Below are 15,330 nucleotides of genomic sequence, written 5' to 3'. Positions count from 1 at the left end.
AGACTGGGGAAGGAGATCTAAAGATGCCTGTGGGATGACCCCTTACACCGGGTGGGAGTTTGGAATCGCAGTTCTAGAAGAACAGAGCCAGAGAGTTGCCCCTGACCTTAGGGCAGGTAGAGGAAGGCAGCTGGTAAGGGATCTCAAAGTAGGCAAGAGGGGAGGCGGCGAGGGGCAAGGTGAGAGGTCACGAGTCACCGAAAGAAGGCCCAGGAAAGCCATTTTAGCTTGCCACATTCAGGCAGGCACTGTGAGTAACTATGATGTGTGGCTAAACCATGGCGCTTTTGACTGTGCCCACCCGTGTAAGTCAGCCTGCACAGCTGAGGTCGTCTGGGAAGGCCTCCATAACATTGGCCTATAGCCGGGCGGTGGTGGCACACACCTTTAATCCCAGCACTCGGAAGGCTGAGATAGGCCATCTCCGTGAGTTCGAGGCCAGCCTGGTCGACAAGAGCTAGTTCCAGATCATTTGAGTGTTTTCCTGATTAATGATTGACGTGGAAGGACTCAACCACCCCTGGACTGGTGGTCCTGGGTTATATAAGAAAGCAGGTCAAGAAAGCAAGCCAGTAAGTTCCTCTGTGACTTCTGCTCGGTTCCTGCCTCCAGGTTCCTGTCTTGAGTTTCTGTCCCGACTTTCCTTCATGAGGGACTGTGGTCAGGATATGCATGCTGAAATAAACCCTTTGCTCCCCAAGTCGCTTTTGGTCATGGTGTTGTAATCCCAGCAACGGAAACCCTAACTAAGACAATGACTGTATGAGCAGAGCAGCAGTGTGCTGTCATTTCCTAGATAGGGAAGCTGAGGCAAGAGGATTTAACCTGGCGTCACATGGCTCATTTCTGGTGGAGCAAGAATTTGCTGGTCAAACATGGCTTTAGAGGAATAGAGAAGGCTGGGGCAAGTAGGGCAGAGGTAGTTGGAAGGAAAGAGCAGCTCTGGACAGGTTACATGGCAGGTATGGAGAGTATGTGGGACAGAAGCTAGGAGGCCAGAGAGAAGCTCCAGCCGTTGGTGTTGGCTGGTCTGGCACCTTAGACAAGAGGATGCCTGCTTCTGAGATGCGCTGGCCCTCAGTCTTGGTCTCCAAGACCCTTTTTGTTGTTGCCTGTCTCCCAAGGATCTCAAGTTGTAAAGATTTTGATTGTCAACATTAAACTTTTAATTGGAGTATTATATGCACCATAATACTTGGATATTTGTTTTGCTTATATTTAAAGTGTGCATGTGTATGCACACAGGATGCGGTGCCCAGCGCAGTGCCATGGCATGTATTCAAGAGTCAGAGGACAGCCTCTGAGAGGAAGTTCTCCCCTTCCACCATGTAGATCCTGGCATCAAACTCAGGTCATTAGACTGGGTAAGCATATTAATCTACGTAGCCTTCTTGCTTGCCCTATTAAGTTGTTCAAAATGATTTATTTATTTATTATGTATACAATGTTCTGTCTGTGTGTGTATGCCTGCACAACAGAAGAGGGCACCAGACCTCATTACAGATGGTTGTGAGCTACCATGTGGTTGCTGGGAATTGAACTCAGGACCTCTGGAAGAGCAACCTGTGTTCTCTACCCTCAATATTTGAGGTTCTTTTTTTTAATAAAAAAATTGTTTTTATTGTTTAATTATGTGTATTATGTGTCTTGTGTAGTATGTGCATGTATGAGTGCAGTGCCCTGGGAATCCAGAAGAGGGCGTCGCATCCCTTGGAGCTGTGTCCCCGTGTAGGAGCTTGGAACTAAACTTGGAGCCTCTGCTAGAGCAGAAAATGCTCTTAACTGCTGGGTCATCTCTTCAGCCCCAGATCTTTGTTTTCGTCTGCTTGTTTGTCTGTTCGCTGTTGTTTTGTTTGCGATATGATCCACTACATAGCACATGGTGGGCTCACTCATTAAGTAGATAAGCTGAACTTGCAGCAATCCTCTGTTTGGCCTCTCTGCTGAGATTACAAAGTGTGCCCCTATTCTGGGTTCATAGTGATCAGATTCTGTGTGTGGTGGTTACTAAGGTTGGCTAGCTACTGTATTTTTTTCTTGTTTTATTTACCCAGTGATAGTTGACGTTGTTAAGTACAACCTTGGCTTATTACATTTAGATAAGATAACCCAACTAAAAGGTGGGTTATGTATATATTATGAGGTCATATTAGATGGCATTATTGTTAACTTGTTTAGCTTATCTGAGACCTTTTGAAATAGACCCATGTTAGCATATGGGTACGTACAGTGTAAGTGCAGAGATCTGGGACTCTCACGTGTGTAAACAGGCTCAGCTGGTGGAGAGGAGACATCCAGGAAGAATAAGACCATTGTCTGTCTGTCTGTCTGTCTGCCTGTCTGTCTGTGGTCCCATCAGCAGACACATCCCTAGTCTTGGTGTCTTGCCTATTAGAATAATGTGGCAAAGAACGCGTGAGGGCAGAGATCCTCAAGAAGTGTTGACTTCATTTCCTTTGGGTATGTGCCCAGGAGAGGCTTGCTGGGTCATATGGTGGTTCTATTTTTAATTTCTTTAGAATTGCGATGTAAGTTTCCACCTACCGTGTACAAGGCCTCTCTTTCTCCACACCTTCACTGACACGTGTTATCTCTTGAGTCTTTGCTGAAACCGTCCTGATGGGTGGGAGGCCGTAGTTCCTCTGTGGTTTTGATTTGTTTGCAGCCCCAGGTATTAGCGGTGCTGAGGACTTTTTATGTGTTTGGTAGCTATTGGCATGTCCTGTTTGTTAATACTTCCTTAAACTGCTGACTTAGTTAGCTGTTAGAGTTGATTCCAGCTGTTGAGTTAAGATACCTACCAGGTGTTGAGCTAGGATGCCTCCCAGGTGTTGAGCTAGGATGCCTCCCAGGTGTTGAGCTAGGATGCCTACCAGGTGTTGAGCTAGGATGCCTTTCAGGTGTTGAACTAGGATGCCTACCAGGTGTTGAGCTAGGATACCTACCAGGTGTTGAGCTAGGATGCCTTTCAGGTGTTGAGCTAGGATGCCTCCCAGGTGTTGAGCTAGGATACCTACCAGGTGTTGAGCTAGGATGCCTACCAGGTGTTGAGCTAGGATGCCTTTCAGGCGTTGAGCTAGGATGCCTACCAGGTGTTGAGCTATGATACCTACCAGGTGTTGAGCTAGGATGCCTTTCAGGTGTTGAGCTAGGATGCCTACCAGGTGTTGAGCTAGGATGCCTACCAGGTGTTGAGCTAGGATGCCTACCAGGTGTTGAGCTAGGATGCCTACCAGGTGTTGAGCTAGGATGCCTACCAAGTATTGAGCTAGGATGCCTACCAGATGTTGAGCTAGGATGCCTACCAGGTGTTGAGATAGGGTACCCACGATCATATTCATTCTTCATAATAAAAATGAGGCGACAGGAGCTGGAGAGGTGGCTCAGCAATTAAGAATACTGACTGTTCGTCCAGAGGACCTAGGTTCCATTTCCATCACCCACAAGGCAGCTCACAACCACTTTTAATACTCAGATAGCCAAATCCATCCCCCTCACATTAGCTCTAAGCACGTTAGTACAGTCGCCAGTGTAAGTGGCACCTCACCATCATCCCCCAGTCTAAGAAACACAGTTCAGGTCCTGGTTTCTCCGGCTTCTATTTATCTCTCCTCCCTTTTCTTCTTTACTTCACTTCATTCCTTCCTCGTGCATACAATACATGTACATGTATATTTCTGAAATCTTCCAGGATTTTGTCTTTGTTCTGTTAGTTTGATCTCTGTCACGCAAAACATTTTATGGTGTACTAACATCTTATGTGGGACGGCTTGGTGTACCCAAATAGGTTCCGGGTTACTTAAAAGTTTATTTGTATATTCCCTCTCCTGATACATAACACAGTGCAGTCTTATGTATTTTACTTTAGTGCTGTGTGAAAATGTATGGAGATAATAATTCTTGCCCCAAGGATGAGGATTCTTGGGGTAAGAAACAAAAGACCCCTTTGCTGAGTGAGCTCTGATTTGTAATTATTTCAAAGGTTGAGATGTAGAAATCATAGTTAGGGTAACGTTAAGATCCTAATATGATGTTTTTTATTTAATTAATTGTATAGTTGCTGTGGGGGGGGGGGGGCGTGCACATGCATGAACAGGTGCTTGTATATGCACAAGCACGTAGAAGCCAAAAGTTCACATCAAGTGCTGTCCTCAATCATTTTCCACTTCATACTTTTTTAAAAATAATAAATGTATTTATTTACTTATTTGTGTATTTGTGTGTGTGTGTTAGTGATTGTGTGCGCATGCCATAGCAAGCGTGTAGGCATCAGAGAGACAACTTGCGGAAGTTGGCTGTCTCCTTCCATCATGTGGGTCTCAGGCAGTATCGGGCTTCAGTGTCAAGTGCCTTTACCCTTGATCCACTTTATCTCTTTATGCCAACTTCTTTTATTATTATCATTATTATTAATTATTATTATTATTTTTTTTTTCGAGACAGGGTTTCTCTGTACCTTTGGAGCCTGTCCTGGAACTAGCTCTTGTAGACCAGCTGGCCTTGAACACACAGAGATCCATCTGCCTCTCCCTCTGCCTCCTCTGCCTCTTGAGTGCTGGGATTAAAGGTGTGTGTTACCACCGCCAGGCCCATCTTCTTATATATTGAGACAGGGTTTCTCACTGAACCTAGAATTTACTATTTCCACTAGACTGGCTGCTCGGTGAGCCCCAAGGATACATTCATTTCCTCCCTCTCCCTCAACTCCTGGACCCAATACTGGGGTACCAGGCAAGCTGCTAGGCTTCCACCTGGGCACTGGGGACTTGAACTTGGGTCCTCATGGTCATGCAGCAAGCTCTTTATTGGCAAGTCATCTCTCCAGACCCTGGTGTTTTGTTTTGTTTTAACCATTTCTTTTGAGTCCAAGGCTCTCTCTGGTATCTCAGACTAGTCTTGTAAATTCACTGTCCTTCTGTCTTAGTCACCCAAGTTCCAAATGACTATAATTATTTTTTGATTCTTAAATCTAACCTATATATCCTACCTCTATTGTCCGAGCATGTGTTACTTCTACCAAGAAGTCTCAGCTCAGGTCCCATCTCTACCTGTCAATCTCTCCATCAAACATCTGAGCATCAGCAGTAACAGAGTGGGTACTATTGGGCATCATTGGGCACCATTGGTTACCATTAGGCAACACTGGCCACTGTTGAGCATCTTTGGGTACAATTGAGCATCAAGCCATTTAACCAGGTATTAGCAGTGATCATGTAGACTTGTGTTTGTTGATAGAGCTCTGGGTAGAAAATTATGTCTTAAATGAAAATGAATATATTAAAAAATTCAAAGCTGAGCATGGTGACGCCCAAGTGTAATGTCTGCACTTGGAAGGTAGAAGTAGAAGGATTTTGAAATTCAAGGGCATCCTCAGGCAGCCTAGACTATGAGGCTGCACCTCAAAGCAAGCAAAATTAAAAAAAAAAAAAAAAGCAAACCTAAAAACACACATGAAGAAAATCTCTCTCCGGGCAGTGGTAGCACACACCTTTAATCCCAGCACTCAGGAGGCAGAGGCAAGTGGATCTCTGTGAGTTCAAGGCCAGCCTGGTCTGCAAGAGCTAATTCCAGGACAGCCAGGGCTATACAGAAAAACCCAGTCTCGAAAAACAGAAACAAAACAGAAAACAAAAGACGAAAAGAAAGAAAATCTCTCATTTTCTTGAGTGTATACATTTTCACTTGCAGTTGTCTTTTGTTTGGTGGTTTACTGAGGGTGTCCTTGTGAGGGGCAGCATCTCCGCAGAAGGCTGCACAGCCCACAGTGACTCCCTGACAGCAACATCCCTGCTTGCTGAGACAGCAGGTCACCCTTAGAGGTGTTTCCTGCCTCTGTAGAGCTGCGTTTCTCATAAACCCTGTATTATTGACCAGCAAGGCACTGGCTTTTGGTTTTGCATATGCGTGTAAGCATGCAGTCTGTGTGTACGTGTGTACATGTTCATGTGTGTGCACGAGTGTGGACGCGCAGGTGCTCATGCTCACTCGTGTGCATGTGGAGGTCAAAGGTCAGCCTTGGATGTCTTCCTCATTCTCTTCCACTTTATTTTTTGAGGCAGGTTCTCTCACTGAGCCTGGAGCTCACCAGTTCTGGGGATCCACCGGTCCCCACCCCACCCCCAACTCTGGTGTTACAGACACACGCAGTGCGCACAGCTTTTTCATGAGGACTGGTAGTGTTTGAATTTGGGTTCTCATGATTTACTCCTGAGCCATGTCAACGGAACAAATAGCAAAGATACTTCTGTCCGTCAGAACCCTTACAGTCTGGTGCTCCGTGAAAAAAGTAGGTTAAAAACAATCTAAAGTCTTCGGTGTTAAATCATAGGGGAAGTTGCGGGGGTAGAGATGGAAAAAGAGACAAGAAAGAAAAAGGAATGAAAATGAGGAGGAGGAAGTGAGTGAGTCTCAGCAGCCTATTTTTAGGTGGCGGAATTTCTTTTATGTTTGTTCTAGAGCCTCTCCATCAAGTGTGTATTCCTCTCAGGGAAGAAAGATTCATGGTCCAGCCCAAATAACTTCTCTATAACACTGTCCCAGTTCCCGTTTTTAAAACTTCATCATCACTTAGTTCTCAAATAAGGATAATTTGAGCATCAATGATTTCCCAAGTAAAGCCCAGGCAGGACAAGAGGCATGATGGACTTGGTGGTGTTTCTGTTCCTTCTCCAGTTTTCATCTTCAAGAGCTTGTTAGGCTTCAAGGAGACTTAGTTTATGCGCTTGATGAACTTGTACTGACTGGTGTTTGCGTAGGTGTAGTGGGTGGGGTTTTGGTTGCCTTTGTGGTGTTCATTTCCCTACATGATAAGTTAATGCTGCTTGTATACTACACCGACACACACACACACACACGGTCACACACACACGGACACATACACACACGGACACATACACATGCACACACTGTATACTGACCGGTTTTGTGTGTCAACTTGACACAAGCTAGAGTCATCAGAGAGGAAGGAGCCTGCTTCAGTTGAGGAACTGCATCCACAAGATCCAGCTGTAAGACGTTTTCTCGATTAGTGCCCAGTGGGGTAGGGAGGGTCCAGCTCATGGTAGGTAGTGTCACCCTGGGGCTGGTGGTTCTGAGTTCTATAAGAAAGCAGGCTGAGCAAGCCATGGGAAAGCAAGCCAGTAAGCAGCTCCCCTCCATGATCTCTGTGTCAGTTCCTGCATCCAGGTTTCTGCCCTGTGTGAGTTCCTGTCCTGACTTCATTCAGTGATGAACAGCAATATGGAAGTGTAAGCCAAATAAACCCTTCCTTCCCCAACTTGCTTTATGGTCATAGTGTTTTGTTCTAGCAATAGAGGCCCTGACTAAGATAGCATTTGTGCACATGCGTGCATACACACACAGAGAGTTATGAAAGATTGACTTCAAACAATAAACACCAAATCTCTTACTAAAATAAAAAATAATCTGCTCGTAGAGACTCCCTTCCTGGTACCCCACTGTTGAAGGGAGCTGCGGGCCTGCTTTTCATCCCATCCGCTCCCGCACGGCTAGCTTTACACCAGAAATAACAACACACAAACTGTATTCTTTTAAACACTGCTTGGCCCATTAACTCTAGCCCTTACAGGCTAATTCTCATATCCTGATCAACCCATCTCTAATAATCTGTGTAGCATCAGTCTTACTGGGAAAGATGTCTGACCTGGCAGCTTGCTTCATGGCGCCTGCCCGGGAGAGGGGAGCATGGCCTCTGAGCTCACTTCCTCTTCTTCCCAGCATTCTGTTCTGTTTACTCCTCCCACCTATGTTTTAACCTATGAGGGCCAAGCAGTTTCTTTATTATAATTAACCAAAGACCTTCCTCCATCACCCCACTACCCTCTGATTTGGAGAGATAAAAATTTAACAGATTAGAGACCCCATCCTCCCCTCTCGGGCCTGTCGCCCCTCACGTCAGCAGCTTATCACAAAGTTTTAGAAGCAAGAGTCGTCAAGTGTTTAGAAATTATGCAACCTGCATTGTAGGCCAGCTTTAATTAAAGGAGGCCCAGAGGTGAAAGTGGGCTCCAGCCACTTGAATGAAATGCAGCTTTGCCCAGAGAAGACAGGGGAGCCATTGTCACTATTTGAAGACCCCCCAAAACAGTCAGATACTTCTGACTTTTTAGCTTCCCAGAGGTGCCCCGTGCAGTGGGAGGGAGAGGCTCCTGGAACCTGAGATATTAGAATATACTTATGCGCTGTGGGAGTTTAAACACCTGACACCAGAGAAATTTCCATCTAGATGGGGGACTGGAAGGAAAAGGATTACTGTGTGGGTTCCATGTGCCAAGAGATTATACCTCAGATTGTATCATTCTGGGCGCTTCTCTGGGTTCGGTAGACATCAGAGAGTGTGCCGGCCTGCCGGGATGCCTGCACAGGCGTATCAGATCTCCCTTAACTGGGTCACAGTCATCTTGGTATTCAGGATCAGACAATACATAGGATGTTCTCCAGGAGATACCCCATAGAAAATTTGTGTATTTGTATTTTCTTTAAACTTGAGTTTTATTTTTTCACATTTATCCAATTTTTTGAGTTTCATACATGAATGATGGTTATTTACATAATGTCCACCCTACCCTCTCCCCGGTAGCTGCTCCTGAGTCCCTTACTCCTCACGTTCATGACCTCTTTAATTGTTACTGTTACACACATATCCGCAAATATAAACACAGCCTGCTACGCCCATTCAGTGCTGCTCATATGTGTGTGTTCATGGCTGACCACGGGGACTGGATAATGACTGGGAAGGGCGACCCAGGCCCCTGGGGAACTGATTTGCCCTCAATCGGCAGCCTGTAGTTCTTCATCAGTCCAGTGGTTCTCAACCTTGTGTGTGTGTGGGGGGGGGGGGGGAAGAGGCGAACGACCCTTTCAGGATATCGGATATCCTGCGTATCAGATATTTACATTACAATTCGCAACACTACCAAAATTCCAGTGATAAAGTAGCAGGAAGTGATTTTATGGCTGGGGGTCAGCACAGCGCGAGGATCTGTACTCAAGTGTTCTAGCGTTAGGAAGACCGAGAAGTACTCAGCTAGCACTACCTTCTAGGGGTTTGCCATTTTGACATTCTGTGCCATTCCAAGATGTCCTTGAAGGACACTTTAGAATAGCCAGCGAGGCAGCCAGCTTTTGGTAGCTCCCACCCCCCTTTGGAAGCAGATCCCTGCTGTATAAGCGCAGACCGTCGCTCCAGCAGGCCTGTGCCGCCACCCCTGGTGTGGCCTTGCGTCTGATCTGAAGTTTCATCCCCCGCTGTGGCCAATCTTTGTACTTTCCATGCGGTGTCCCCAAACTCTCCCACTTGTTCCGTCTGTGTCGCCTCGGGAACTGTGCCCCAGCCGTCCGTGGGAGGGAAGCAGGACCTCTGATCGTCCTTCCTGTCTGATGAGAAAATAGACAAGCAGGTGCATTAACCAAAATCCTCTGACTATGAGTTTTTAATTCCTTAATTCCCTGACATGGAGTGATTTCATTGAGGAGATTGATTTAATCTCTCGCGGTTGATGTATCAACTATTTGCTGAGTTCCAAAATAAAATTCGTTCAGGTTGTAGGTCGATCCCCGGTGGTGCCATGTGTTGAGGATTTGCATTTTCATTCTACTGGGATTGCTTCATGGGATGAAGATGCCTGTGCCTGCAGTCCATACCTCTGTGCCCTGTGGGCGAGCACATCACAAATCACCGAAATCACGTTCATGCGATTATTATCTATTAAATTTTAAGTCATCTGTTTATTTGTGGTTGGGGGACATGTATACCACATCACACATTCGGAAGTCAGAGGCTGTTGGTGAAATGAGTTTTTCATTTTACCTGTGGGTCATGGGTGTTGTGATTTATGGCGCAGGTGACCCTGGCAGGTCCCACCCGATACTCCATGCAGAGGGAGCTTGGGTACGGAGAGTTTATTTAGTGGGTATTGGGAGGGTATAAGAGTAAGGAGGTTATGGGGAGAAGAGAGAGAAAGAGAGAGAGATGGAGGGACAGAGAGAGGAAAGAGGAGGGGGGAGGAGGAGGTAGAGGCTGCCTCTTCAGAAGAAGACTTCACAGAGAGAGGAAGAGAGAAGGAAAACCAGCTTGCCTTGGAAGGGGGAAGATAGGGAGTAGGTAGAGCTTGTCTCTTAAAGGGACAGGGTACCCAGGTGACAGGGCAGGCCAGCCTACTTACAATTATAACATTCCTGTCTTTTTCTTATAATAAGGAGGCAAGGGGTTGGCTTGGTAGCAAGTGCCTCAACTTCCTGAGCCGTCTTGCTGGCCTTTCATCTTCATTTTTAAACTCGGGTTCATAAAAGAGTGCGTGTTGCCTGCCACTAACGAGGTTCCTATAAATGTGAGCTAAAGATTATGGGACCTGACTTACCTTATAGTTGAAAATGGAGGAAATGTGTAAAAGACGTAAGATTACGAGATACACTTGTTTTTAATGCGCCTGGTAGCAACATCTCCAAGCGTCATCTTTGTCACTTTTCTGTTGGCCTTTGACAGTGGTGTGTGGGTCCACAGGGCCGCCTTTCATCCTTTTAACAATCCTTTATTTTGCTTTGTTTTAGGGGTCTCAAGCATCGACACTTGCTGCTTCCTGCTTCTGAAGCCCCTCAGAGCAGCGGAAGTTTGGACTGACCGTTGGAGTGCAGACCCCTGAATATCATGCATTTCAAAAGCGGCCTTGAGCTAACGGAGCTGCAGAACATGACGGTGCCCGAAGACGACAACGTCAGCAATGACTCCAACGACTTCACCGAGGTCGAGAACGGCCAGATAAATAGGTGAGGCCTTTTCCGCACGTGGCGCCCAGGGAAGGAACGGTTTTCAGTTACTCCCGTGAATTATTCACTTACGAAAGTTATGCTTCGTTTGAAGATGCGATTTGAATTTCTTATGTGATGTCTGTCGGACATAGCCTGGAATAGCAGAGGAGGGGAATAGGAAGTAATTTATTCATCTTTTCGAGTCTTTCAATTGAGCCTAATAAAAATGTATAAATACATTGGACCCCTACCAGCCCAGACTTCTCAAAACTCTATGCCTGTGAATTGGGCTATAGAATTTCTCGTATCCATATGTGTGCCATAACCCTTGCCACACATTTTAATCAGGAAACTGCGAGCTGCATTTGCGTGGTCTTTCTACAGATGATTGCAAACTACAACAGCGTTATTGTTCTGAACAGCATTTGAAGTATGGATTTTAAATGATATTAGTGATCGATAGGTCCAAATGACTCTGTGAAAGACTGTGGGAGAGAAATAGTCCATGAAGGAGAAAGGAAAAGGATGGGAGGAGGGACTAGAGGGGGAGGGGAATGGCCTGGTACAGGTCAGTCTGAGACTGTTAAATTATCAGGGTAGAACTAACTTTTTTGATTTTTAAATGACTTGAGATCATCCTGGGATATAGTGACTTTTTTAAAATCTGAATTTTATGGATCCTTAGCAGGAAGCCTTGCCTTGCAGGAATTTATGGGACAATCTCCTAAAACACTGGGAGAGAGTAGGGCCTGCAGGGTTTGCGGGGCTCTTTTTAAAAAGTTTAATTGGATGTGTGTGACATCATGGTAAGAATGACAACCTGTGGGAGCTGGTTCTTTCTCTCTAATGCGTGGGTGCCAGGGATCAAACTCAGGTGGTCAGGCCTGGTGGCCAGTGCTTTTTCCCCATGGGCTGTCTTATCAATCCTGCAGGACTGTGTATTAGAAGGCCTTCAATGGCACTCTTTGTTAAGGCCACAAGGGGACAGAGACAGGAGGGTCAGCGCCTAGCCACAAACAGGTGTCTTTGTAGGAATCATTTCTGACATCTGAAGTTCATTCTGATGCAGCGTGCCTTGGAAAGCCCAGCCCAGGACTGTCCTTATTGACAGTTCCCTTTCCTTCCTGTAGTGAAGGTTAAGCCTCCCTACAGACACTTCCTCATTACCGTCTAAGTGTGTTAAGTGATATTTCTTTATATTGGAACCAAATTTACTTACTTCTTCCACCTTTTTTGAGTGATCATGAAGAGTTGCTTCTATCTCTTTTTAATTATGTGTATGTAGAAGAATATGCATGTGAGTGCAGTTGCCTGTGGATACCAGAAGAGGGCATCAGGTTTCTTGGAGCTAGAGTTATCTGCAGTTGTGTGTAGTGATGGGGTGAGCAGGCCAGCTTTTTGTCCCACCTGGCTTCTGCATGGCTAGCTTAGCCCCGGAAATAATAACATGGAAACTGTATTCTTTTAAACACTGCCTGGCCCATTAGTTCTAGCCTCTTATTGGCTAATTCTCACATCTTGATTAACCCATTTCTAATAATCTGTGTAGCACCATGAGGTGGTGGCTTACTGGGAAAGATTCAGCATGTCTGACCTGGCGGCTGGCTCCATGGTGTCTGCCTCACTGCCTTCTTCCTCCCAGCATTCTGTTCTGTCTTCCCCGCCTATGTTCTGACCTATCAGGCCAAACAGTTTTCTTTATTAACCAATGAAAGTAACACATAGGCAGATGACCCTCCTCCATCCGTTGTGAGCCTCCTAATATGGGAGCTGGGAACTGAACTTGGGTAATCTGGAAGAGCAGCAAGTATTCTTAGCCACAGAGCATCTCTCTAGCCTCATAACTGCCATGTTGTTGTTATTATTTTGTTGTTGTTATTGCTGTTATTTGGAGTTTTTGAGACGGTCTGTCTTTGTAGACCTGGAATTCCCTATGTAAGCCTTGAACTCCCAGCCCTTGACTCTATTTCTTGACTCTCAGTGTTTGGCTTATATCACTGTGACTCCTTAGACCATCACTGAAAGCAGACACCTGAAGTGAGAGAGGAAAATCTGCGAATCAAGGGGCCATCTTACCCACTTAAATCTGTCTTTCTCCTCTGTCCTTCTGCGTCTGATACAGTGCTGGGCTTTCGGCAAAAGTCTGGGCTTTACTAGTGGCATGTTTTTTGTGCGCTGTGCTCCTGAGCAGTCTGGAGCCACTGCTGACCTCCACCCAGCGGTGGTAAGGAGGCCATTTTGGTTTTATAAGGAAGCCTTTTTCTGGCAGCAGTGTTACCTTGAGGCCCTTAAAAGTGAGTCATTTACAGCTCAGCCTGGAGTCCGCCCTTGAGGTTTATAAGGTTTGCTTACAGAGCGTTGGGTTCTTAGGTGATTGTCATTTGCAGTAGGTGGAAGGAACACCCCTTGTCCTTGTTCGCCCAGACTCGGGCCTCCTGTGGGGTGAGCTCACTTCCCCACAGACGGTGACTAGCCCACAGCTGGTGTGGGAGAGCTTTGGCTGACATTTCATGGAATTTTTGTCCCTCCCTCTCAAAGTCAGTGCCTTGCATTTCCTTCTTTTTTTTTTAACCTCATTTTATTTCTTCTCCTTTACTGACATAATTCAGAATTCTTGCTTCGTTCCTGGCTTTATTGTTTGTTTTTGTTTGTTTTGGTGGTACTAAGAATTGAACTCCGGACTTTGTGTGTGGTAGAGTCCCAACCCTTCCTTCATTTCTCGCTCTGACAATTAAACCCAACATATGGCAGCAAGAGGCAAATAAAAGTAAATAAACGTTAAACACAAACAGCTAATTGTACTGAAGGCCCCACAGAGTGACCAGCGTTCCTTGCCTGGAGTATTCCAGCCATCTTTGCTTGGTTCCATCTCTGACTGACTGCCCTTTGCACCTTCTGTCATGAGCTCACGTTTATGGGAAAGCGGGGCCAATTTACCTGTCTAAGAGAACAGAGTTCCCCAAGCACTGAAAGTCTCCCCGCCAGTGCCTCTTTGTAGGGACTAAAGAAAGTGCTGAAGATGATATTGATCTTGGCTGACAGATCATCCAGTTCATAGCTTTGTCTGGACACTTCCCCGGATACAATAAGAATCATTTCTGAGGTTTAATTAATCGTACAGTAGAGCCGCTTAGGCATTCAAATAAATGCTCGCTGTTATTCTAGGCCAGTTGTTTCTTTTGTGCCCTAAGTATTGCCCGATAGTGAGAAGCTTAAGCTTGAGATGGCTAGCCTCATAAAGAGTCAATTAGACCTCCGTCAAGACACTTTCATCATGTGTGAGACACTTGAGTGTTTGGGTGGAAGCTCCATCTCAGCCCCTCCTCTCCTTATCTAAACCCTGCCACCCTTCAGTCCTCCCCCAAGCTGCTCAAGACCACGCCTCCTAGGCCCACAGACCTGCCACTGAGGCCCCCTCCCATCACCCAGGAGTTGCTTTGCTCAGATTAAACCTGGTCTTATTAATTTATTGCATCGGTGGAGAGACTTAATATCGGGGTGCAGAAAACCTTTCACTGAGCTGCTGGTTAAAGTGCAGGTTCAACTTCGGGAAGTCTGGAGTCCAGTAAAATCTATCCCTGCTCCCACCGCTCCCTGGGAACCACACTGAGTAGCTGGCTCTTAATGCACCCTGTAGACGAGCTCCCCAGAAAAGGGCATCGTCTTATCCATCGTGGTACGGCTGTACTTACCACCGCAGCTGAGCCAGTGTGGACTTAGCAAATCACTGATGCAAAGGCAGAGAGAAGGCTGAAGGAGGGATGGAAAGGGACAGTCTAGCTTTAGGTTTAGACCTGTATCGAATCCTGACGCTGTCGCAGACTTCCTGTGATGTTCTCAGAGAGTCTCACCCATCGCCCTGAGGCAGACTCCAGGGCCATCAGGGATCAACAGAGCTGTTCCTTTGGTAGCCGAAGAACACTGGCTGTGCACTCACCTGTTTAGGCTCAGGTTCTTGGCTCGGCAGTTCAGGAATCAGCAACGTAACTGCCGGGCGGTGGTGGCGCATGCCTTTAATCCAGCACTCGGGAGGCAGAGGCAGGCGAATCTTTGTGAGTTCGAGACCAGCCTGGTCTACAGAGCTAGTTCCAGGACAGGCTCCAAAGCCACAGAGAAACCCTGTCTCGAAAAACCAAAAAAAAAAAAAAAAAAAAAAAAAAAAGCAACGTAACTTCAATCAGGTTGGTTAATGTGTAGATGGGAGCATCCATGTAAAGCCCTTAGCCCAATGTCTGGCCCGGCGGTTCAGCCTCTTCGTATAAGAAGAGTCTGTATCAGTATAGTTCTAGCCTGCTCTTCCTGGCTGGCTAGCACTTTGTGCTTCTCCACCCCATGAAGTGATGATTGGCTTTTGGTTTTAATGATTGCTGTTATGGCTCTCCTCAGTTTGGTGAAATATTTGTAGGTTATCCTAAATCAGTGGTTCTCAACCTTTCTAACACTGAGACCCTTACTTAGTACAGTTCCTCATGTTGAGGTGACCCCTAACCGTAAAATTATTTCATTGGGGAGGACACTGGTGGTACATACCTTTAGTCCCAGCACTCAGGAGACAGAGACAGG

General features: G+C 46.2%; 1 protein-coding gene across 6 annotated transcripts in view; it reads left to right on the top strand.

Annotated features, from left to right (window-relative positions):
* The window catches only part of Slc38a1 (solute carrier family 38 member 1), a 94,474-nt gene that overhangs the window by 26,629 nt on the left and 52,515 nt on the right, over positions 1 to 15,330 (top strand). For all 6 annotated transcript variants that reach the window (XM_075960468.1, XM_075960473.1, XM_075960472.1 and 3 more), the window contains one exon: positions 10,570 to 10,785. In XM_075960468.1, the coding sequence (XP_075816583.1) occupies positions 10,667 to 10,785 (119 nt within the window). In that variant the 5' untranslated portion in view covers positions 10,570 to 10,666. The remainder of the gene's footprint in view (positions 1 to 10,569; positions 10,786 to 15,330) is intronic.

The sequence above is a fragment of the Microtus pennsylvanicus genome, chromosome 2 (assembly GCF_037038515.1).
Source record: "Microtus pennsylvanicus isolate mMicPen1 chromosome 2, mMicPen1.hap1, whole genome shotgun sequence".
Classification (NCBI taxonomy): Eukaryota; Metazoa; Chordata; class Mammalia; order Rodentia; family Cricetidae; genus Microtus; species Microtus pennsylvanicus.
This window is presented reverse-complemented; position numbering and strand designations above follow the sequence as displayed.